Genomic DNA, 24151 nt, shown 5'->3' with positions numbered 1-24151 from the left:
TATATTTGTGCACATGTATATGTGTATTACTCTATAGCTGTGCAATAATTATTCAGGTTCTTGCATTCTGATTTGCATAACTAGGAGCTGTGTTTTTATTTATGTATCACTAATTGCAGGGATGCAGTTCCCTGAAACCATTAACTTGCTGAAATGAAATATAGCAAACTACTGGGTTTTCATGTCCCTTTTGAAAGAGATGTGAGCTTATGATGTTTCTGTTTTTGTTAGCACTATGATGCCATAATGAGGTACATTAGTCAACCACCTCTTCTGCTTGATGTTCATATTCACAAACCAATGCTAAATGCTCGGACCTGGATGGACTCTTTGCTTGCGTTCTTCCCAGGCTTGCAGGTAAGGTTTCTAAAACCTCCAGTCCCCAGATCACATTAAATGGACTTACTAATAATTGTTCATAAAAACAGATATGAAAAATACATAATATAGTTGTTGTCATTTAGGCTCAGTAATTTAACTTATAAAAATGTTATCTGATGTGGAAGAGGGATTTGTTTGCCTTTGCTTTCTCTACTGGTTATGTTAAATCATGCAGCCGACACATTATTTCCAAGTTTGTACTGGCTGTTAAGAGGGAAAATTGTCCGAACTTTCATACCCTTTCATTATCTACCTGGCTCTGCTTCTTTCACCTGTTAACCCTTTGATGATCATGTAAAATGCTTGACTCAAACTCTAATAGTCTTCTGCAGAAGATTTTCAGTTCATGTGCAAATCATTTTTTAAGGGGGGGGGGGAGAAAAACTCCTGCAAGAGTGGAGCAAGGTACTTCCCCTCCACCCCCCGTTCGCTTAACTGTCAACTATAGAGATTTCTTTTCTTCTTAGGGTATAGTTCTTAGTTGCCAAGCTCACAGCTTACTGATTTTGTTACCTACGCATTGAAAGTGGTGCCCAAAAGGTTCCAAGGCATATCAGATGCTCAACTTCGATTTCTAGCAGTCTAAAATATATACCTGGCCACCCTACTCATGGGTCTTAAGGCTTCTTGTTGATGTTTCTGTCTTATCTTTGCCATTGGCTCCCTTCATTATATCTCCTCCTCCCCCCCATTTATATGCTACAGATGTTTGTCATTAGTTCCCTTGCCTGTCTTTCCTCCATGACCTACTACATAGTTGTCCAGATTAAATGATTTTGAAACTGGTGGCAGTATTGATTTTCAAAACAACCCCACCTTGTTCACACCCTTCTCTGAGTGTTCGTTGCTGAATCTCTGAAACATGGTATGATAAGTTTCCTGTTTGTATTTCTTCCCTCTATTTAGAATAAATCTTTGTAAGAATACATTTTGTATGGATGAATAAAAAGAATAGTCTCTTGTTCCAGGATTTACTTACAACCAGATTCAGAAGGCTGGTGGTATGATTGCATGAGAAGTCCATTCTGCTGCCTGCTAGGCCTTTACAATCATATGAGCCACTCTGGATTCCCAAAGGGGTTTACATATCTGATTGAGAATCTGTCTTTAGAGCTTTCAAAAGCAATTCTGGTAGCAAAATTTGAACTGAAGGGAATGGGTCCGTTCAAGTCCTGGGCCACAGATGAATCTTGTAACGTCTGTCACAAACCTGGGCAAATTCCCTTTTAAAACAGAATTTCAGTCTTAGTATGATCCTGTCCTCTTTCCTGCAAGTCCGTTATGATTGCTGTGAAATAGTGGTCTCTCAGGGGTTGCAGTCACTCATATGTTTCCTATCCCATGCTAAGTAGAAAAACATAAATAAAGTAGATTATAAACTGAAACAGAGGATCATGATTTCCTGTATTATTGTGTATGCTGGCAATGTATACTTTGCTGTGTAGTCTTGTACAGATATCACGCCTGACTTTTATGTATTTATTGCTATTGTTCTTGATTTGTAGGTATTGAAAGGTGACATTAGACCTGCTATTGAAACTCATGAGATGTTATATCAGGTGATAAAAAAGCATAACTTTCTTCCTGAGGTAAGGCGGAAGGTTATGTAAACTGATTGTGATCTCAGTTCAAGTAATACTAGACATAATGTATAATTTAAAGAAAAAAAAAAAGTTGGTTTCAACATTCTTCTGAAGCCTACAAATCCACATGCACAACAGGAGTGTCGTTCTGGATACGAAACATTTTTCCCTGAGATGTTGTAACTACCAATAGAGGGAAACAATTGTTATATAACAGATAAGTGATGATGAATACATTTTGTTTTTTAAACTGACCTTGGATCACTTCACACTAGTATACAAAGTTTCATATCAATGTTATGTAAACTATCTTCTTGGTGATGTAATGGCTTTATGCAATTGAATCACACTGACTTTTCGTTTCCTTCTGTTTCTTGGCCAAGTAAAGCCTGAATCCATTGGAGAAGTAACATGTTCAGGGCCGTATTTTCACTGAGCCTCTGAAAACGTACCTACGGATATTGTGTTGAGCCTGAAAACAAGTTAATTGTGCACACAAGAGCCTGTTTGCCTGTGTACAATCATTACTGGAACATTTGCAGAGGCACTTAAAAATTTGGTCCTTGGTCTTCAGCGGACAGAGGCTTTCTTGTTTTTTCTGGTACTCGTTTCATTGCTGACTAGTTGCTGTAGTATTCATACCATAGGTGGCAGCTTGCCTGCCCTAGCATTCAGAGATAACAAGTTGTAGTTTGATTTTGTTTTTAACATAATCAGACCTGCCTATTCTGGATCTATACCTTTTCTACACTTGAAAGATGAATAACTTTGAATGTCTGACTTCATCCCATCTACTAGAATCCAGAATAGAGCAGAATAAATCAAATGGGCCCATAGGGCCTAACTTTGAACTCTGTCTTTAGTTTACTCTGAAGTAACTCCATTGCCTGACTTATGTGAACACACTGCAGCGCTTTCCTACTGCGCTCCCCGAGGGCTGGTTTAACTCTCAGCGCTCTACATCTGCAAGTGTAGCCATGCCCGTATACTGGTGTATGTAAGATCAGAATCAGGCCTGTCATCAGAGAATATTATTCGCTATCAATTTTTTTTCAAAAAGTAATCATCTAACTGTTGACAGGAATCCTAGAACAAGTTTGGATAGGGGCTTTTTATAATTAGAAATGGAAATAAATGAGAAAGGAGTAGAGATTGATGATCAGGACTTGCACCCTTCTGCCTGTTGGTGAATTATTATTTTAGATTTCAAAACAATCTGTATATTTTTATGCCTATATTTATTTATCTCTATTCTTTCTTCCTCAGGCTTTCACAACAGACTTCAGAGTTCATTGGGCTCAGCACCCTTTAAGACCAGAATTTGCAGAAAGCACCTATTTCTTGTATAAAGTAAGGCTACTTTCTTCATTGCTTTGGCTTTTCGACACTTGGTACTAAGGTTTGGATTTTATTGGTGCCGCGTCCCAAAGCTGAAAGAGTATAACTGGATCCCATCTCATTCACATGTGTCAGAGTTAAATACTTATGGCATGCAAGCCACATGTAGGCACTCTTTGTTATTAGAAAATGTCTTCAGAGTTTTGTTTTATAAGGCAAGGATTTTCAAAGGTACAAAGGGCCCAGCCTCTTCAGATTCAGTGACAGTTGGGTGCCTGAGGCCCAGATTTTTAAAGGTATTTAGGCATTGCTGCACTCAGTACTGCAAGGCCTAAGTCTTATTTTCAGATATCTTTAAAAATCTGGGTGTAACTCCCTTGTCTTCGTTTGATTGTCCCAGCATAGTATAGCATATCCATATAGTGTAAATGGTAATGCACTGTATTTGAAAGGAACTTCCTCTTCTGCATATGGCTCTTCTCTTTTGAAAAAATGACATTAAATTTCATGGGCGTATAAAAAAGGCAACATACCAGAAACTAATGCATAGCAAGTAGTTCTAAAAAAACAGTTATACATTTTACATGACATCTAAGTATTGTGCAACTTTTCTAAAAATAGGCTACTGGGGACCCTTACTACCTAGAAGTAGGAAAAACGCTCATTGAAAATTTAAACAAATATGCTAGAGTACCCTGTGGATTTGCTGCAATGAAGGATGTTCGTACTGGAAGTCATGAGGACAGGTAAGAGTGTAGTGACTTAAGTTTCTTAGAAAATATAAAAGGAGTCTGATTAACTTATTTTTATGTGTATTCAGATTAATTGAATTTTGGATAGATGCTGATAGTGTATTCTGTGTTCATCTAAATAAACAACCCTCAGATTATGCATATTTGATGTTAATGGAATATCTGTAGTCTAATTGGCCTTAAACACTTTCAAAATTCATAGCCTTAAATCATAACACTTCTGTAAAAAAGTGAAGACAGCCTATTCTGATATTTTCTTTATATATCTTTTTAATAAAACTTGATGATAGTTAAGTAGATTAAATTTGAAGCATATTTCATTTGAAAAATGTTGACTTTGGAATTCTCAAGCAGTATATTGTTGTTGTAACACCACTTTTCCATTGAACTTTTTGAACTGTTATTTCTGTCTGTAAACAGTTTCCTCCTATTGGAATTCTGCAGTAGTTGCAGCACTCAGGCAGGGCTCATAAGCTCAAAAGTTACTATCATTAAGGCTGCAGATTTGTCACAGCCTTTTTTATTAAACACAGAGCAGTCTCGGTAAATTTAGAACACCCTGTAAAGGCTGCGTCCCCTGCCTGAGCCCTGACATTGTGGGTTGGGAGGGGAGGACGCTGGCACTTTCCTGAGTCCCCTTCCCAGGGTGGAGCATCATTGGGAAGGGGGAATGCAGCCTGGATGCTGGAGCTTCCCCCAAGGAGAGAAGCCTCAGGGGGCACGGAGGGCTGAACGGTACCTCCCTCTGCCCTCTTTGGGCTGTGCTCTGTGCCCAGGTTCAGGCTCAGCGCAACCCAGTGCTCCTATTCAGCTCAGTCAAATATGGCCTGGCTGCCCTGCTTCCCTCCTTTCTCCAGATCATGACATAAAGGCACCTGAGCAGCGCTGCGACTGCGTGTGCCAGGTTCCAGTGCCCAGAGTGGGGAGCTGAGCCCAGCCACCCAGGGCAGGATCTCCAGCTGCGGGGAAGTCACGGGAAAAACAGGAATATGACCCTGTTTGACATTGTTCCCTACCATGACAAACCTGCAATGCTAAGTATCATTAACTGTTTGGAAATTGAGTATCCTGAGCATTTGTTTTACTGCCACTTTGGGAAATAGCACTGTTCTTGAGGCTGTCTTCTCTCTCTTCCCCCCTCCCTTGCCCCATAGAATGGACTCTTTCTTCCTGGCTGAGATGTTTAAATACCTTTACCTGCTCTTTGCTGATAAGGAAGACATGATTTTTGATATAGAAGATTATATCTTCACTACAGAGGCTCATCTATTACCTCTTTGGCTCTCTACTACAAACCAAACAATGTCTAAGAAAAATACAGTGAGTGATCTTTTTAAACTTTAATCTGTTTTTAATACTACTTTAATGTGTTTTTACATGGAAAAATCAGGGTAAATGGTAAGTTTAAGCAATAAGATTTTTGACAAATATTTAATGCATACTGTTTTATCATGACAGTAATTAGTGGCACCCATGCATATTGTTAATTTTTTCCATGATCAAACCTGTTTTTTAGGTATTTATAACTCAACCATAAAACCTTGCTCCAGGCTGGAACTTGGCAGAAAGGTCACAGAACACATGTGCTTATAAAAAACAAACCAATAAAACCCTAATCTTCAGTTTTTGTGTTCCCAATAAATAAATACATTTTCTTGTTTTGTGGAGCTCAGATTTATTTGCTCTTTAAAAATACTTTAACCATAGCGTAGATTAAATTTGCCAAGTCATTTTTTATATTAAGGGAAAAATAAAATGCAGAGAGAGCTAGCCTGCTGACCTAGGATTTAGTACCTGGGAGGAAACCCAAGTTAGCTTTCCAGCTCTAGGGCCAGATCCTCAGCTGGTGTAAAATGTTGAAATCAGTTGAGCGATAGCAAATAGCAGAAGTTGAGGCTCAGGCTCTTAGTCTCCTTCTCCCCAGGCTAACTGGGAACCTGTTGAAGTAGCATACTCAGTCTCTGCTGGAAGTGGTCATGGTAATGGTAATGTAGTCTAAACAGTACTTTTCTTGCCTTTTTCATTCTGACAGACTGATATTTCCAGCATCAGTAGCTCAATGGGCAGACTAAATAAACAGATGAGAAAGTGAACAGAGGATTTATCACCTAGGGATTCCCCCAATGTTAATCTGCCATTTTTTTGACTCAAAGCGTGTTCACTCTTGGATAATTCTTAGTTAATCTCTTACTTAGCATTTTCTTACTTATTTACACAGCATGGCAATATGCACTATGAGAGTGAGACTTCTAAAGGCTCCCAAGTGCGCATTAACGTAGCGCTATTTGAAAGAGCACTACATTAATGTGTAATAGGGAACTTTTCGTTCATGACAGCAGACCAGTTAGTTAGTGTACAACACATTGATGTGCTTTAGAAATCACACTTGCCCACTGTGCACTGTAGATAAGACACTCAGTGTATGTTTACACTGTAATAAAAGACCCATGGCTGGCCTAGGGCCTGAACCACTACATTGCATTTTTATAGCCCAGCAGTCCAAGCCCCAAAAGCCTGTGTGAGGATACCCAGGCTCTGAGACTTGGTGCCTATCTGACTAAGGCAAAGATAGAAAAACATCCCATTTAAAGCAGATGTCAGGAGCTTTTCTCTCAAGGAAGAAATTGTAAAATAGACACGAGGTTATTGAAACCAAAACACTGATCATTTTAGAATCAGCTGGGAGGGGAAAAAGGAATACCTCTTAATGGGCTGCATTGCTTATATTTATTTTAAGTACCATGTCAGCCACTTGAAATATCTGTGCCCTAGTGCATGATTAGCAAGGTGGCCTCCTGCTGTTTTCACTATTCGATTTAATAGAAGATAGGGGGGAAGCAGTTTTACGCGACCTTAGTGTGCAGACTTTTTTCCATGTACAGTAACTCCCCACTTAACTTGCTTAATGTTGTTTCGATCTTATGTCCCTGCTCCATTACAGAACATGCTCCATTTAAAGTTGTGCAATGCTTCGCTATAATGTCGTTTGGCTGCCTGCTTTGTCCACAGCTGGCAGCCCTCCATCAGCTCCCATACGCCCCCCCCCAAGAGCGCCTCCTGCCTGCCGGCAGACCCCGCAGATCAGCGCCTTCCCCCTCTTCTCCCTGCCTCCTGCCCGCGGCAATCAGCTGGCTTGCAGTGTTCAGCCAGGAGGGGGAGGAGCGAGGACTTGGCCCGCAGGCTCCCCTTCCCGCCCCTGCCTCTTGAACTCCGCAAACTGCAGAGGAGAGATGGGGGAGGCTGTGTGCTAAGTCCTTGCTGCTCCCTCCTGCCCCCTGAACGTGGCAAGCCAGCTGATTGCCATGGGCAGAGGGGAGGAGCGAGGATGCGGTGTGCCTCCCTCCCCTGCCTCCTGCCTGCAGCAATCAGCTGGCTTGCGGTGTTCAGGAGGCAGGGGAAGCCTGAGTGCTGTGTCCTCGCTCCACCCCCCTCCCTCCTGAACGCTGCAAGCCGGCTGATTGCTGTGGGCAGGAGGCAGGGAAGGGATGGGGGAAGAGCAAGGATGCGGTGTGCAGAGTAAAGGGAGAGGTGGGGGGAGAAGAAGAGGAACCTAACCCCCCCATTTACATTCATTCTTATGGGGAAATTGGATTCGCTTAACATCGTTTCACTTCGTCACATTTTTCAGGAACATAACTACAACGTTAAGTGAGGAGTTACTGTAGGTGGTTTGGCTCTATTTTATGTTGGTCATACTTCTAAGAGAACAATTACTTTGTATGTAGTAACTTCTTCCAATAAAATAAGTAACAGCTTTGTTATGCTATAGCAGCTTGAATATTTTTTCTGGAGCCTTTTTATACACCTTTAAATACTGGGTCTTAGAGAATTATTAATTATTGTTGATAAATAATTTTAAATGACTTTTCTCACAGGTGTGTTGTAAACAGATCAGTATTATACTCATTTTACAGATGGGGAAACTGGGCTGTAGTAAAGTTAAATGACTTGCCTGGGATCACCCAGCAAGTCATTTGCAGAGCCAGGAACAGATACTAACTATTATGCATTTCTTATGCTACGGTAAAATAGTGGTATTTGCAAATGTTAAAAACTAATCTCTTCCTTTCAAAGGAAAACTAATGTCATTTGATTTATAGTTAAGGTCTGGTTTGAAATTAGGTGATGTAGTTTTGCCACCCATAGGTTTACTTGACTGTTGCTAAATGGATTGTGAAGAAGACACCCCTGGGATTGTTTCTATTGAAATCTATGAACAGGAAGCTATATGTGGCAAAGTAACCTTATTTATTAATGTTTAGTTTTATGGTTTCTTTGTGTCAAGTCATCTTAGGCAGCTCAGAAATCAATAAAGATATTGAACTGAACTGAGATGATCTCATGGAATATTCTTTAAAATAATCTGAGGCATGTCTTTTGACATAAAACAGGACAGTCCTAATGGTCTGGAGCTGCCACAGCCAAAATATAGGCACTATTAACTTTACACCTAAAGCAAAAAACAGTTTTCTCCTATCGGAGAGAACAAGAAGTTACATAGGGTGCTAGATGTTTGGTACAGCACGGCTTCAAAACACCATTTACCAGTAGAGGGCCTAAATCCTTCAATTTCTGTAACTAGGTTTAATAAAAACAAAAAACCTTCCAAATAGGAACCAAGGCAGGACTGCATTTGAGTCTTCAGATACACATCTCTGGCGCCTTTGCCGCTGTTCATATCTTTGCCAAATTGCAGCAAAATAGAATCATAACCAACATCATTTGTTTCATTCTGATTGGGAATGCTATGAAGACAGACATGAGAGCTATTCAGAAAGGAAAATAATATAAAAATAGAGACTAGGGGACAATTGGAATGTTAAAGGCTTCAAACATTAACACTTAAAATTTTATACACATGCCAAGAAGCTAGCAAAAAAGCAGGCAAGTAAAAGTCTTACTATTCTTCACTAGTAATTGCTGTTGTATATACCTTCCTACCTTCATACTATGCTTTGTATACAAATAACTTTTGATGATGCAGTCTACTGTTCGATATTTTCTTTTGATAAGAAATTTTAGAGTAATTGGGTTTCTTAATAGATAATCTGCTTTGTTCATTACAGACAACAGAATACACGGAGCTGGATGACAGTAACTTTGAGTGGACATGTCCGAACACCCAGATTCTCTTCCCAAATGACCCTATGTATGCTCAGAGTATCCGTGAACCTTTGAAAAATGTGGTGGATAAGAGCTGTCCTAGGGGCGTTGCCAGAGTGTAAGAAGCATGTTTTATATCCTCTATTGCTAGGAATGGCCAGAAAATTGGTTGTCATTCAATTAAAAACCACCCCAAAAAACGAAACCCTCCACCCCCCAAAAAAACCAAGCCTCCCTATCTCCTCTGCATATGTTAGTCAGATATGCTTACTTTGTTCACAAGATGGTATTCCTTTTGGCCCTAAAGCTAGCTGCATTTCCTATCAGTGTTCAGCTATCTTCCAGCTGCAGTTGATTATGTAAGAGTAGATGGAGCTCAGCACAAATCACAGATCCTAATTTGGGATTGCAGCAGTGCCAATTAGAAAAAAAAAAAATCAATTTGTAAACAGAGCAAAGAGGATCTGAAATCACTGAGAATAAATAAGAAAATGAAGTTTCATTTTTATAGTCAACTGAATAAACACTTTTCCTTGACTTTATTTTATTAATGCTGCTATAGATAATCTTGTATTTTATTTTAGGTGGTTCTGTAAAATTTGGAAAATATCTGCCTTTATATGACTACTGTAATATTTATGCAGGTGAAAATTAAGTGGGCTGAGTAACAGTTGCATTATATGCATCTGATGCTCAGTCTGTTAGGAAAACTGGCTTTTCTGGTTTTATTCAAATTTATTTTCATTTATTACCAAAATGCTGAACATTTAGAAATGATATTGAAGAGTGCTGGCTCACACTTTAACCAGATTGCTGATATATCAGTTTTACATTATCAACATTGCACTAGAAAATTGTTGGGGAAGTTCACAGCTTTTTAAAACAATTATAATTTTAGGGTAACATTTTACCAAGAGTTTTGTTTGCTAGAACTTTAATTTTCAGCTTGAGATACTCCAGTGGGATGCTCATACATTAGAAGATAGGAATGGGTTCTGATCATAGGCACCAACTTCCCCTCTTTCATGTGGGTGCTTGATCGCCCCTTCCCTGCCCCAACTCCATCCCGTCCCTGCCAATATTCCAACTCCTTCCCCATATCCCCACCCCCTCCCTGGAGCATGTCACATTCTCCTGCCCCCTGAGTGTGCTAATGCTGCCAAACAGCTGTTTGGCAGTGGCTGGGCGAGAAACGCTGGGAGGAGTGGGGATGTACTTGGGAGGTGGAGGGGAGCTTGGCTGCTGGTGAGGGCTCCAGCCCTGTAGCACCCATGGAGTTGGTGCCTATGGTTTTGATGGCTTTGTATATATTATGTCTCTAGCTTTGCACACCTCTCATGTGTAAAACTGTTAGATATTTTTTTTAACAAATGTACCAGGATGAAACTTTGATCCTTACTCTCTTTGGCAGAGAAGAGAGTTTTGGGAGTGGACCAAAACCGCCCCTGAGAGCCAGGGATTTCATGGCCAGTAACCCTGAGCATTTGGAGATACTGAAGAAGATGGGAGTCAGTTTGATTCACCTCAAAGATGGAAGAGTACAATTAGTGCAGCATGCAATTCAAGTAAGACCCACATATATTTTGTAGAAATCTTGGCCCATTGAAATCAGTAGAAAAATTCCCAATGACTGCAATAGGAGCAGATTTCATCCCTTGGTTTCACTCTATTTCCACAGTTTGAGTTGCTTAATTTTAAAAAGAAGCTTTCAGCATACCTTTTTACCTTTCCTTTGTTGCTACATGTGAAAAATAACATTTTTAAACTAAAGTGTTTTTTGCCTCTTCAACTTTGTCTTGCAATTAAGTGCCATTATCTCCACTTGTTACAACCAGTGCCCCATTTACGTTTCAGCAAAAGACTTGGATAGTGCAACACCCGCAGAAATTAATGTGAATTTTTATTGTAGTATTCATTTTCATATTTAGTTCAATCAGTAATCCTTGCATTTGTTTAATTGAGAATTACATGCAGTTTTTTGCTGTCTATAAACTTAATTTGCAGTGTGCTACAGTTTTGCATTAAACTCATAACAGCATAATAGAATTTGGGGGGGTGGGAAGCTGCAGATTTTGGCAGCTTGGACATTTGGCACCTGAAGCACGTAAGCTTTACTAGCATGATCAGAGGTGCAGTTGTTAAAGTGTCTGAATCTACAGCTGATAAGTTAACCAGCCCTCCAGCAAAGTTAAACTATTGTTTCAGGCTGTCTGGAGATTCAAGCAGACATCACTGCACTAGTGTGCATACAGGTCACATTTGGAAAGTTTTCTTTGCTGCCACTAAGAATAAAAACTTCTTTTTTTAAAAAATGAATGCATAGATTGTGAGGCACAGATTTGGCAATCCCTGAATTGTAGAAGATATGGTGCCCTAATTAAGACCTCATTGTAAGGAGAAGCTGGACTGAAGGAAAGAGCACTTGTTCGAACAAATCTAAAAATAGCACAGAAAAGGGGAAAAAAAAAAAAGTAGTTTAGTTTAAAATTACAAATGTTTGTTCAAACATGCTTTAGGGTAAAAATTCCTCCTTCAAATAGCAAGATCATAAAATAAATGATTTTAAATGTGTGTTTCTAAAGCTCTAGTGTTTTAGTTAGATTGGCATCAAGCGTAGTTTTATTTTTCAATTTTTATATAAAAGAACAAAAGTATCTTTTTCAAACAGTACAGTCTTGGTACTACATATGTATGTGAATGGATTTTTTTCATTATAGTAAGAAAATGTAATATTTAAGACAAATATTAGCTTGATTGCTTCATACTTAAGTCTCTCAGCATCCCAGACCTGCGTCACTATCTAATATAGAATGTGATGTAAATGCCATAAATAAATTGGTATTAAATAGACATCAATTTAATCTTCTTTTAAAGTGGGCCTCTAGAAATTAAGTTCGTGTACGTAATGTATCATAGTAGCCCAAGGCTACATTTAAGATGGATGGTTTCAAATACATTTTGAAATACTTGGCACTTGCTGTATCATGGATTTAGAGTTTATAATCTTATACTTGGCCTTGTCAAAATTCACAAAAGCCCTGAGTCTGGAGCATAAAATTTATTTTCAGGATTAGAGAGAGAAACCAGAATGCTATCAAAATAATTACCCACTTTTGTAAAGTGAAAAATGTTAAAGGGCACATGAAAGGTGCTGTACAAATACATAAGTATTGTAATTATCAGATGATATTCTTTGGAAATACTCCAACATTAGGGTTTTGTCATACTGTTAGTCTTCAGTGTCATCCAGAAATTTCTAATTGGTGGTATTTCTAGTGTGATTTTTTGACCAACTGTGCGGCACAGAAATAATTCTAACTTATTTTTACCTTTCACGTGCCCTTTAACATTTTTCTGTTTATCTGATAAAGCATCAACAGTGTGACTCTCTGCAAACAATTTTGTCTGAAGACTGCTTTAAAAGTATGGATTTACCACAAATTCCAGATCAGCAAAATAGCACATTCATGTCTTTTACACAAGAGTCAAAATACACTATTTATTTACCTCAGACTTATTATATGTGGTCAAGTTGACTTTTTTTTTTTGTATATCTATTGCATTAGTATTTTTCTTTAGTTTAAATTTTAAAGAACACTTGTCAGTTGTTTTATTATAAACATAATTCTGTTACTGATAAAGGAAAAATGAGATGTTTAAGAATTTTTGGTTTTAATAGTTTGTGCTGTTTAACTTTGGCATTTCTCAGACTGGACAATGAGGATCAAGTCAGTTCCCATTTTGTTTAGATTTGGCTTCAGGTTTTCTGCTGCAATACCTGAAAATAGACATAGCAGGGAAAGGTTTATTAGTTTAAAAACAACTCTTTCCATTGCAATTTAAAAATAATCAAACTTATATAAACCAGAGATTTGGAAAAAATGAAATTTGTGACAGATTTGATAGATTCTTAAATATAATTGTTAACAAAGAATTACATATAAAATACTACAAAACAGCTGATGGAAAGGTCATGGGCCTCTGGGAGCTAGACTTTAGAATGCAGTGCTCTCAATTACTTTTTCCTTCTCAGCCTGGTTGATTGGAGGCAATACTGGCAGATTCTGGAACAAGCCAGCTCTTTTTCCAGGAGGTTGGCTACAACAATGACCTTTGATGAATTCACCAGTGGCAGTAAAATTTTGGTTCTGCAAAATATTTAAGCCGCCACTTATCCTAATGTCTTTACTCCTTAGGCAGCAAGTTCACTTGATGCTGAAGATGGTTTGCGATTCATGCAGGAAATGATTGAACTATCCAGTCAGCAACAAAAAGAGCAGCAGCTACCCCCACGTGCTGTTCAAATTGTTTCCCACCCATTCTTTGGCAGGGTAGTTCTGACAGCTGGGCCAGCACAATTTGGAATGGACCTATCCAAACACAGCGTAGGGGTATGTATAATGTGAAAATCTTTAGAACATATGATTTGCTCTTGAATTTTATTTATTTGTGCTTTTTCTCTGTTGCATTGGTCTTAATTTTCTAGTATTGCATTTATTTCAAAATACTCACTTAGCGCTTAGATTTACAATAGACGTTTAAAATAGTTAGAATTTTAGATTGTGTGTTTCTTTCTTCTGACTCAGACACCACAGAGTTCAGTCTGTGTTTCCTTAGGCAACAGTCATGATTCAGCCTCCACATGCAGGTGCTTCAGTTGTTTTCTGAATGCTGTACGTGGACTATAACTCTTGCATCCTAGGGGGAGAGGCCAATGTAAGGGAAGAGAGCCTGTCAAGCTGCTAGGATTCAGCATGGCTGCCATTCATTTGTGAATTAACAATATTTTAAAAGTTTAATGAGGATTAGGCTCTCCTTAGCCCATCAGAAGTTCAGAGAAAGTGTCTTTCTAGATAAAGAGAAAATTACTTGTCCCCTGTGAAGTCAATGGCAAAACTCCCATTAACTTTAATGGGGGCAGGATTTCAGTCCACAGGGTATACTCTAGATGTGAAACAAAGTGTGCTCTCACATGGTTTGTCATATCTTAACCATAATTATTCTGTATTTTGTTGACTATACTTAAAAGGTTATAGATGTTGGCCCAGCATCTTATAATAGCCTTTTTGTTTGTACTATGTGAAAGCCAAATCAGTCCAAACTGTTCAAAGAAATTAGTTTAAAAATTGTTGATTAGACAACATTTTTGAGAATCTGTCATAATAAAGACTCCATGATAAAGGTCCTGTAGTATGCTGGGAAACACGGGATGACTGGAAAAATTATAAAAGGTAAGAAATATTTACAGGTTTGACTCCAGTATTTTAAATCATACATCTCTCAAACAGACAAGAGGATTTGTTGCAACCAGTAAACCTTACAATGGATGCTCGGAGATCACTAATCCTGAATCAGTGAAGGAGAAAATTGCTTTGATGCAGAGAGGCCAGTGCATGTTTGCTGAAAAGGCACGAAACATCCAAAAAGCTGGAGCAATAGGGGGCATTGTTATTGGTAAATAAAACTATCCTTTTTGTTTTGTACAACTGTAACCTGTGTTTTCCACAAGATTATTTAGATTATATATAAAGCATATTTTCAAGGGTGGCAGGCATCTGTTACATTCTTGTGAGCAGTCAGCACAACAAGGTACAGAAATCCTGTTGTTGGAACAAAGGAGGTGTGTATACTTAATATCCTGCTTGCACAAAAGAATGGAGCCAGACAGAAACCTACTAGTGGAGAAATTCAGTGAGGGGGTTTGTTCTGACAAATCAGAAGTTACAAATTAACTTTTGTTTGCCGCTGAATGTTAGAAAGAACAACCATTCTTTCATTTTACATCATCTTCATTTCCTCGTCTGTGCTTTCCCAGCTAAGTTAGTAGTTATAGAGAGGAATGTACCATTTACATTCCTTATTAAAAGTTGAGTAACTGTGATTTCAGTACTGAAAATAGATAACGGATTAGTAGCAATCCTGAAATGATGTACATTGAGACCTTTTACATTCAGGAATGCATCTGCTCGTGAAATAGCTTTTTCCTTCTAGGTCCAGCACTATTCTTGACTTTCCACAGCCAGGCAGGCATCCACCTTTTGAGGCAAATTGAAAATAAATAATTAAAACTGCTGGACATGCCAAAGAATATTGCCTCGCACCCACAAAGTCTCATCACCATCTCAGGCAAGCAAACAGAATTGAAATACATTCCACCTTTTGACTTAACTTGCTTCTGTCCATTCAAACCTCTTCTTTGCTGTCTCCACCAGGAAATAAGGTTAGAAAATAGTAAATCTGGGGAATTCTAATTAAACTACAGCACATTCTCTGAAATTCCCACACCAGCTATTCAAGCTACCTTTATCCTGTGTAATGAGAGAGCATCAATCCTGACTGATGTACATAATGGAAAAGCTTGCTTACTCTGACTTTCTATTGGCTAGATGACAATGAGGGAAGCAGCAGCGACACTGCTCCTCTATTCCAAATGGCTGGTGATGGAAAGAATACAGATGATATCAAAATCCCCATGCTCTTCCTGTTCAACAAAGAAGGAAATATTATACTTGATGCAATCCGAGAATATGAGGCTGTAGAAGTGCTTCTTTCTGATAAAGCAAAAGACAGAGGTAAGAGTAAAGCCATTTGTGTCTTATAAAGATAAGTAATAATCTTTATCAGTTGGCATAATGTGAAATATAAAACAAACAATGGTTCTTATTTTCTACCTGAAAAAAATAAGTGAATTGGGATTGAGGTGAAAATTCTGTTTGACTTCCATAATTCTAGTTTGTTGAATTAGTTTCATTCAAACTGTAACCATCTCTTAGAATTTCCCAATACATGTCCAACTTATTTAACTTGAAACACTTTACACAAGGTCCCAAACAGAAAAAGTGAACATCATAATTTTGCTGTAACAAATTAGACTAGTAGTGCTACAACGTGTTTGGGTTTATTTTTATTTAAGCCTTTTAAACCCTTTTTTCTTGGAAAAGCTTTTCATATTGTGCTTTGATATCTAGGCTGTGTGTGTTTCAGGGTCCTGACTTGTAGATGTTTCTCTGTTCCAAGTGATGTTCTTCATATCTATAAAGATAGATCTGATTTTTCTCACTGCAAAGACTAGGCAGAAGTGGTTCTCATTGAGCATTTAATTTCAGAAAGGGGAACTACACAAAAATGAGGTAGTCAGTTAAATAGAAATAAAAAGATACAGCACCAAAAATCCCTGCAAACTGCATGGAAACTTTTTAAAGACACCATAATAAAGGCTCAACTTAAATGTATACCCCAAATTAAAAAACGTAGTAAGAGAACCAAAGAAGAGCCACCATAGCTAAACAACAAAGTAAAAAGAAGTGAGAGGGGAAAAAGGCATCCTTTAAAAAGTGGAAGTTAAATCCCCTAGTGAGGAAAATAGAATAAAATCTGTCCCAGATTGAGGTGTCATTAGAGGTGGTTTTGGAACAAATTGATAAACTAAACAGTAATAATTCACCAGGACCTGATGGTATTCACCCAAGAGTTCTGAATGAACTCAAATGTGAAATTGCAGGACTACTAACTGTAGTCTGTAACCTATCATTCAAATAAGCTTCTGTACCAAATGACTGGAGGATAGTTAATGTGACACCAATTTTTTAAAAGGGCTCTAAAGGTGACCCTGGCAACTACAGGCCAGTAAGCCTCACTTCAGTACTGGGCAAACTGGTTGAAACTATAGTAAAGCAGAAAATTGTCAGACACATAGAGGAATATAATTTGTTGGGGAAGAGTCAACATGGTTTTTGTAAAGGGAAATTATGCCTCCCCAGTCTACTAGAATTCTTTGAGGGGGTCAACAAGCATGAGGACAAGGGGAATCCAGTGGATATATAGTGTATTTAGATTTTCAGAAAGCCTTTGACAAGGTCCCTCACCAAAGGCACTTAAGCAATCCTGGGGTAAGAGGGAAGGTCCTCTCATGGACTGGTAATTGGTTAAAAGATAGGAAACAAAGGGTAGGAATAAATGGTCAGTTTTCATAATGGAGAGAGGTAAATAGTGGTGTCCCCCAGGGGTCTGTTCTGGGACCAGTCCTATTCAACGTATTATAAATGATCTGGAAAAAGGAACAAACAATGAGGTGGCAACATTTGCAGATGATACAAAACTACTCAAGATAGTCCCAGGCAGACTGCAAAGAGGTACAAGAGGATCTCTCAAAACTGGGTGACTGGGCAACAAAATGGAAGATGAAATTCAATGTTCATAAATGTAAAGTAATGCACATTGGAAAACAATCCCACCTATACATACAAAATGATGGAATCGAAATTAGCTCTTACCACTCAAGAAAGTGATCTTGGATTCATTGTGGATAGTTCTCTGAAAACATCCACTCAATGTGCAGCAGCAATCAAAAATAAACAATGTCGGGAATCATTAAGAAAGGGATACATAATAGGACAGAAAATATCATATTGCCTCTATATAAATCCATTTTACACCCACATCTTGAATTCTGCGTTCAGATGTGGTCGCCCCATCTCAAAAAAGATATATTGGAATTGGAAAAGGTTCAGAAAGGGCAACCAAAATGATTAGGGTTATAGAACGACTTCCATATGAGGAGAGATTAGTAAGATTGGGACTTTTAAGGAGACAACTAAGGGGGGAAATGATAGAGGTCTATAAAATCATGACTGGTGATGGCCCTAGCCTAGGTTTGCCGGAAACTGGGAATGGATCACATGATGATGACCTGTTCTGTTCATTCCCTCTGGGGCACCTGGCATTATCCTGCTTCTGACAGTGGCCACTGGACTAGATGGACCTTTGCTGTGGTCCAGTATGGGCGTTCTTATGAGATTAAAGTTGCCAGCACCAGTAATTTTACATGATATTAATTATCCTGCTTGTGTGGCTCTATCCGTTCCATCAGCGTACATAGGGGATATTATTTCTAGACTCTTTTTTTTAACAAACTTTCCCATTCCAGTAATACTGCTTTTTTTCAAACAGGATATTTGGGGAGCAGCATATGAACTTGAACTTCTCTAGTAAACTAATATTAGCACATTCATTTTTCCCCATCATATATACAAAGCTGAAACACCAAGTTACAGCACTTCTGGATTCCTCACATGGAATCTTGATGTCCATCTATTTATACCAATGGGTGAGCTGTTCAAAGTAGTTCTTTGCTCTACTGGGGCAACTGCAGTATAAACAAACCAATCCTTCGCTTCCACCAAACAAGAGAATATTATGTGTTATGGATTTTTAATGCATATGTGCTTTCTCCCCTCCTTGTGCTACCATTGGAATTTCAGCAACAATATTTAAAGGTAAAATGATTCCAAACTACATTATTGATAGCAGTAAGTATCTTATATTAATAATCAAGTTATATACAGTTGGACTACCTAGCATTCTTAAAAACAGTTTCCTTTATTTAGCAGTGTCAGTTTTCTTTAGTTTTGAACATTTATGTAACTGAACCAGAAGAACCTTCTAACATTAATGTAATGGGGAGCCAAGGTAGGATGCAGTTTTATGTATTAGTATGTCTGAATTTAAATTTAAAAGAATAGATCATAGCTTTGCCAGTTTATCAAATGAAGACCTTGTGGCTGTACACACTACCTTTCATGGATCTTTGGGCTGCACTAAAGTCCAATTTCGTAATACAAGAGCCATGGTGGGCTGAACTGTACACTCATGATTAAGAGGCAGAAAACAGTGACATAAGAGCATTGCTAGCTAAGCCTGAAGAACCACTACAGATGCTAGTACCGTGAATTGACTAAACTTATGAGCAAATGATAAATTAACTTCATAGTTAAACAGTATTTGCAAAAGGCTTAAAAAACAGCACTCGAGGGACTAAGATTATCCATACTAATAAAAATCTGAACCTTCATGAGGTCTGGAATAAGATCAAGGGAGACAATTGAAAATAAAATGTAAGTGTTCATTTCCCAGTGTATTTCAATGGCCTTTTGAAAGTACTTACAAAATTCTCTTTTCTTTTTTTTCTTTTTTTAAATAAAGATCTGGAAATGGAAAACATGGACCAGAAGTCATCTGAAAATGATTCACATAAGCGGAGACCAGAAGAGACTTCAGCATCTGAGGACCTCAGCTTGGTCAGTCAAGAGCCTGAAGGAGAAGAAAGTTCTGATGTTACTCACCTCGATTCATTATCTCCTGTTGATGCAGACAGTGATAGCATTTCCATTTCAAACCAGGAGTCCTGTATCACAGAAATCCATGAGGCTATTGTTCAAGAGACAGAAAGTACAGAATTAGATAACAAGCCTCAGGAACAATCTCAGACTGAGAGAGATTCCAGCTCCAATGTTAATTGGGATAATAGAGTACAGCCTATGGAATCCATATTAGCAGATTGGAATGAAGATATAGAAGCATTTGAAATGATGGAAAAGGATGAACTATGACTTCTAATAACTTATTTGTGGATAAACAAAATGGTGAATTTGTTGGGTAAAAGTGAGGCCCTAATATCTAAGAATTAGAAATTGTTCAGTATTGTGATGAGCAACCAGGTTTCACCTGGATAATAGAAACCCAGCATGTGTTATAATTTATATGGTTTTAATTTTTCCTGTTTTGAAATGGGAATGTGCAATTGAACTGTTTGTATGGCTCTGTTGCATGGTGCTGTAATACAGGAGGTTTCATTCAGGGAATTAATCAGATTTCTGCATTCCAGGCTTCTGGAGAGCAGATTGCCTTGGCCTCTGGAAAGGTAGAAGTTGAATGTAATAGGATTAATACACCACTTGTTGGCTGGTTATGGCACTTGAAGGCAATAGTCAGAGGCTATTCTAGTTGAAGGTTCAGTTTCACTGATAAAGGCCTTTATGGAGAGAAATAGGTGCAACTGTGAGACATTTCCAGTTGTAATGTCTTTAAAACACAGCTAGAAACAGCTCAATTTGTCCTGACATTTATATCTTAATAAGATATAGCAGTGTTGCTCATCACTCCTTCCATCTGTTTTGAAGAATGTCCAAGATGACTTGGATTTTTCCTCTTCTGCTCTTATTTCAACTAGAGAGGCTGTATAAACCAAAGGTAATGTGCTCTATTAGGAAGCTCTCTTAGGAAAATTAAGAAAGCTTTGCTAACTAGAGGAGTAGTACATAAAGGTTCACAGTGATTATGAAGATTGTTACTTGAATTAAGGTAAATTGGGCAAAACATGTTTTAATACAATTTTTCCTTTTTGGCCTTCCATGCTTAAAGCTATCAAGCTTAAAACTACCCTAATATACAGAATTTAGCATTATTATTCTCTGAAAATTGAAATTCTCATCTATTGAGTATCTATGACAATTTCTGTTTTCTCTACAAGATCTATATCTGTCAGCCTTAAATTTGTAACATTTTGGGCAAGAAAGCCAGTATCAATAGTGAAGTACAACTGTTTACCTTTAGCTGTTGGGTCCATAATTCAAAATTTAGTGATGTGAAGTCAAAGAATAATTGATATGATACTTCGTGGCTTCTGGGTTCTTTTTTTTTTGTTTTTGTTTGGTTTTTTTTTTTTTAATACAGGTAAGCCTGGTTCCTAATTTATCATGTTTTCGGAAGTATCCTCTAATTAAATCACAAATCTGTTTAAGCAAACAAGAAGCAGTTAGCTTAACTGTGCCCAAATTAAAACTGCCAAAAATCTAGTTTAACTTGATATATAGACACGGGTTTTAGTTAATTATGGTTCAATTCAGTATTTAATTAATCTGTTTTTTCCTTTTCAAAGAGAGACTTAACACTGCCTATATCACACACCAGACTAAAACTGAAAGTTTTTATATTTATATATAATCTTTATAATGGCAGACAGATGTATCCCTGTCTGAAGTGCACCTTTCATTTTACTGGTGAGATTAAAATGTGCCGAATATGCAAATGTCAATCAGTACAGCCATACTGTATTGTACTTGTGTATATTCATATACGGTTTCAAGTCCCAGACAAATGTTGTATACATGTAATCTGACAGTGACACTTGCTCTCAAGAGTATCAAAATGCACAAGTACCTTTGAGAGCATGTTAATCAATCATAATACTACACAGAAATTGAATGACAATTTAACTGAATAGAGGTGTAGTTAACTTTGAGATAGTGAAGCAGTAGGGAACTAGTGAATAAGTGTCCTTTTAAAATGTAGTTTTAATTTCTTTGCACAAATAACTATGGAGGTTTGGGCTTAATATATTGGTACAGCGCTGAAGCTTAATACTTCGTCATTTTAGACTGAGGGATTGATTTTAAAGGATGGGATTATTCCTCAAAATCTTTGAAGTGTCCTTTGTAATGGGTGCCCAGCTCATGCAATTGAGGCATGCCTGGTATGGCCACAGAATCCAGTGTGTGTTTTTTCTGGGCAAAAGATGATATGGCTGCAAGTGACCAGTTGCACCATACGGTGGTATAGTTCAGAAATCGTAACTCTAAAAAGGAGTTAGATATTTCCAAATGTCAGAATCTGGTGCCACTAATGAGGGTTTTTATTCTAACTCTACTGGATGTAGGCTACACTAATAAAAGCTGCACAGGTTCTGTGATTATATTCTCTAATCTCACCATGGAAGTACCTTCGTTGAGGTATTTTTAAGGATTGTATGTAAAGTGGTTTCTGGTCATTACATTAGCTGTCATATTAAAAATTTAATTTGACAAACCTTTTGCTAAAGTTTTCAGTTCCTTCCTGCAGAAAGTGATTTAGTTTTTAATGCTAAAATTTGTCTTTAGAAACATTATTAGAAGTTGATGCTCTAATTCTCCCTGTCACCAAAAGGTAATCATTTATGACTGACTAACCTTACATTAAGTGTAAGCACCGACACAACAGTTCTGACACAGGCACATTCCATTCTCTGAAGTGAGGGATTGTTAAGAGAATCCCTTGATATAATTTTTGAAGCATCTGTTGTGTGGTGGTCTACCTCAGATAAATGTTGTCCCTTTTTTTGAGATTAGTTTAACTTTACCTTTTTTAAGCGATTATGATGGCCATAGATCCATGGTTTACAGAACTGATTCAGGTAAAGTAGACCTTTTGGGGAAAAAAAGATAAATTAGGGGACAATTTTATTCAGGTTTTTTCACTGTCTTTTTCCTAATAAAGATGGAAATAGACTTTAGTTTTAACCTCTTCATATCACTCTAAAAATACAATAAAAGTTTCTGTAACATGTTAATGCCATTTTAAAAAGCAAAAGGAATGTGTGATTGAACAGAAGATAATTTTGGAGAGGAGTAGAATGTACTTTGCAAATTTTTAAAAACTTCTATTGTGCTTAGAGAATATTCTTCTTGCATCACTATGTCAATATCATGTGGATATTTCCGTGCTCTGATTGTGCTGTTTGGTTAACTAGAACACTGAAGAGTTTAGGATTCTTATTTAGAACTAGCACATCTTATTCCCTAATGTAATTCAAAGTAGCCAATTTAATATCTCCTTTGATGTTAAAGGAATATTCTCTATTTACACTTACTGTTTCATAATGAAGTTTTAAAATAAACTGAGCATTGTTTCTCCTCCTCCTCCCACCGTGGTTTTAGCTGAAGGCTTAGCTTTAGTCAGTGAAACAGTGTGTGGCGAGACTGTAGTGAATGTTAACAGGACACCTTATGCAAAGGCTTCAGTCAGAACATAGAAAAAACATTCTGTGAATGAAATATTGTATGTTTGGATTTTATAGGATTTTTTACCAGCCCAATTTACATCCATATATTTTCTTATGATGTAACTTATGAAATATCTAATAACAGGTGCTGTAATACTACTGTTGGGTTTTACTGTCTGGTGATAAGTGTATACAGTATTTCTAAGAGCAACTGTGTACTGTGATGTAAAAGTCTGGGCTAAAATGTATATAATCCTTGTATATAATTGAGTACTGGATTATAATTGCTGATTGTAAAGATTTAATAAAATATGTAAATATTCTGGTCAAACTCCTTTAAGAATTGCCTGCATGATCCACATCTTCGCCTTCTGGAAAGCTTTACACATCATCCCTCACAGTATCAAAGGATATACAAGGAGTCATGGCCCATCACTCATTTCCTTCTGGCAGCCAGAGAAACTAATCGCAACCTCCTCTAGCTGTTTAGTGCCATTGAGCTGTACATCTTCGAGTTTAAATAACTGCTTTAGTCTCAGTCCAGAGGGCCTAACACTCAGTACTAGTGTGACTAATAAGGTAGCATGTTGCACATGGTACCCTTCTATGGTGTGCACACACACATACAGAGCTTCACTTGTGCCAGGGAAATGCTCAGCAAAGGGCCTTGTGCTTTGTTGGCATAGACAGAGCAGGGATGCACCCCACCTCCCAAACCCAGGTCTCCTGCAAGGCTCTACAGAAGATAAATAACCTCACATCTAGCCTGATTTGAGCAATGCGGGTAATTAAAATATTGGAACAACATGAGGTGGGGTCTCCAGTTGCATGAAGACTCAGTCAAGATTGGATGTCTTTCTGGAAAGTAAGCTTTAGGTCAACCACAGGCAGTGGTCTGGATGTACGAAATACTAGGTAAAAGTCTATGGCCTGTATTATACAGACAGTAAGATCAAATGCTCATAATAGTCCATTCTGGCTGTTAACTGTGGTAATAGGCCCTGCACTTCTTTCTGAAGACTGAATCCTCAAGAGAGTAGGAACCTATTCCTCCTCCTCGCAGGATGCAGTGACCACCTCAACTACTATCTCTCCTCTTAACTAGCCCTGAAAGATTTTGAAATCCTTAACCTACCTATCTACAGCATTATGCTTGAAACTGGCAGCTGTTCAGAGAACACTCAGCCTGTTTGATTGCTTGGCTCCTGTGACTCCAATCCTTCATTGAATGGTACCTTATCGTCATTAAACAGGCTAAAGATTTGGATGCATGGGTATTCCAAATCTACTATGACACACAAGTCTGCTCCTCATAGCAAGAATAGTTTCTAGGTCGAAAGGCTTATTTTTAAGCTATTAATGCATAGCATACTGCTAGCCTACTCACTTTTAAAAAGGCA

At 37.9% G+C, this 24151-nt stretch overlaps 1 protein-coding gene across 4 annotated transcripts in view; it reads left to right on the top strand.

Annotated features, from left to right (window-relative positions):
* EDEM3 (ER degradation enhancing alpha-mannosidase like protein 3) overlaps positions 1–23082 on the top strand; it is a 49188-nt gene extending 26106 nt beyond the window's left edge. For 2 of the 4 annotated variants that reach the window (XM_043521374.1, XM_007061126.4), the window contains exons 10-20: positions 232–357; positions 1887–1970; positions 3231–3314; positions 3924–4048; positions 5209–5374; positions 9121–9275; positions 10569–10722; positions 13354–13548; positions 14446–14611; positions 15544–15729; positions 19139–23082. In XM_043521374.1, the coding sequence (XP_043377309.1) occupies positions 232–357; positions 1887–1970; positions 3231–3314; positions 3924–4048; positions 5209–5374; positions 9121–9275; positions 10569–10722; positions 13354–13548; positions 14446–14611; positions 15544–15729; positions 19139–19545 (1848 nt within the window). In that variant the 3' untranslated portion in view covers positions 19546–23082. The other 2 variants (XM_043521375.1, XM_043521376.1) reach the window with 1 other exon arrangement.
* Positions 23083–24151: the final 1069 nt, after the last annotated feature.

The sequence above is a fragment of the Chelonia mydas genome, chromosome 8 (assembly GCF_015237465.2).
Source record: "Chelonia mydas isolate rCheMyd1 chromosome 8, rCheMyd1.pri.v2, whole genome shotgun sequence".
NCBI lineage: Eukaryota > Metazoa > Chordata > Testudines > Cheloniidae > Chelonia > Chelonia mydas.
Note: the sequence above shows the minus strand (reverse complement) of the source record. Positions and strands in the feature narration are given on the sequence as shown.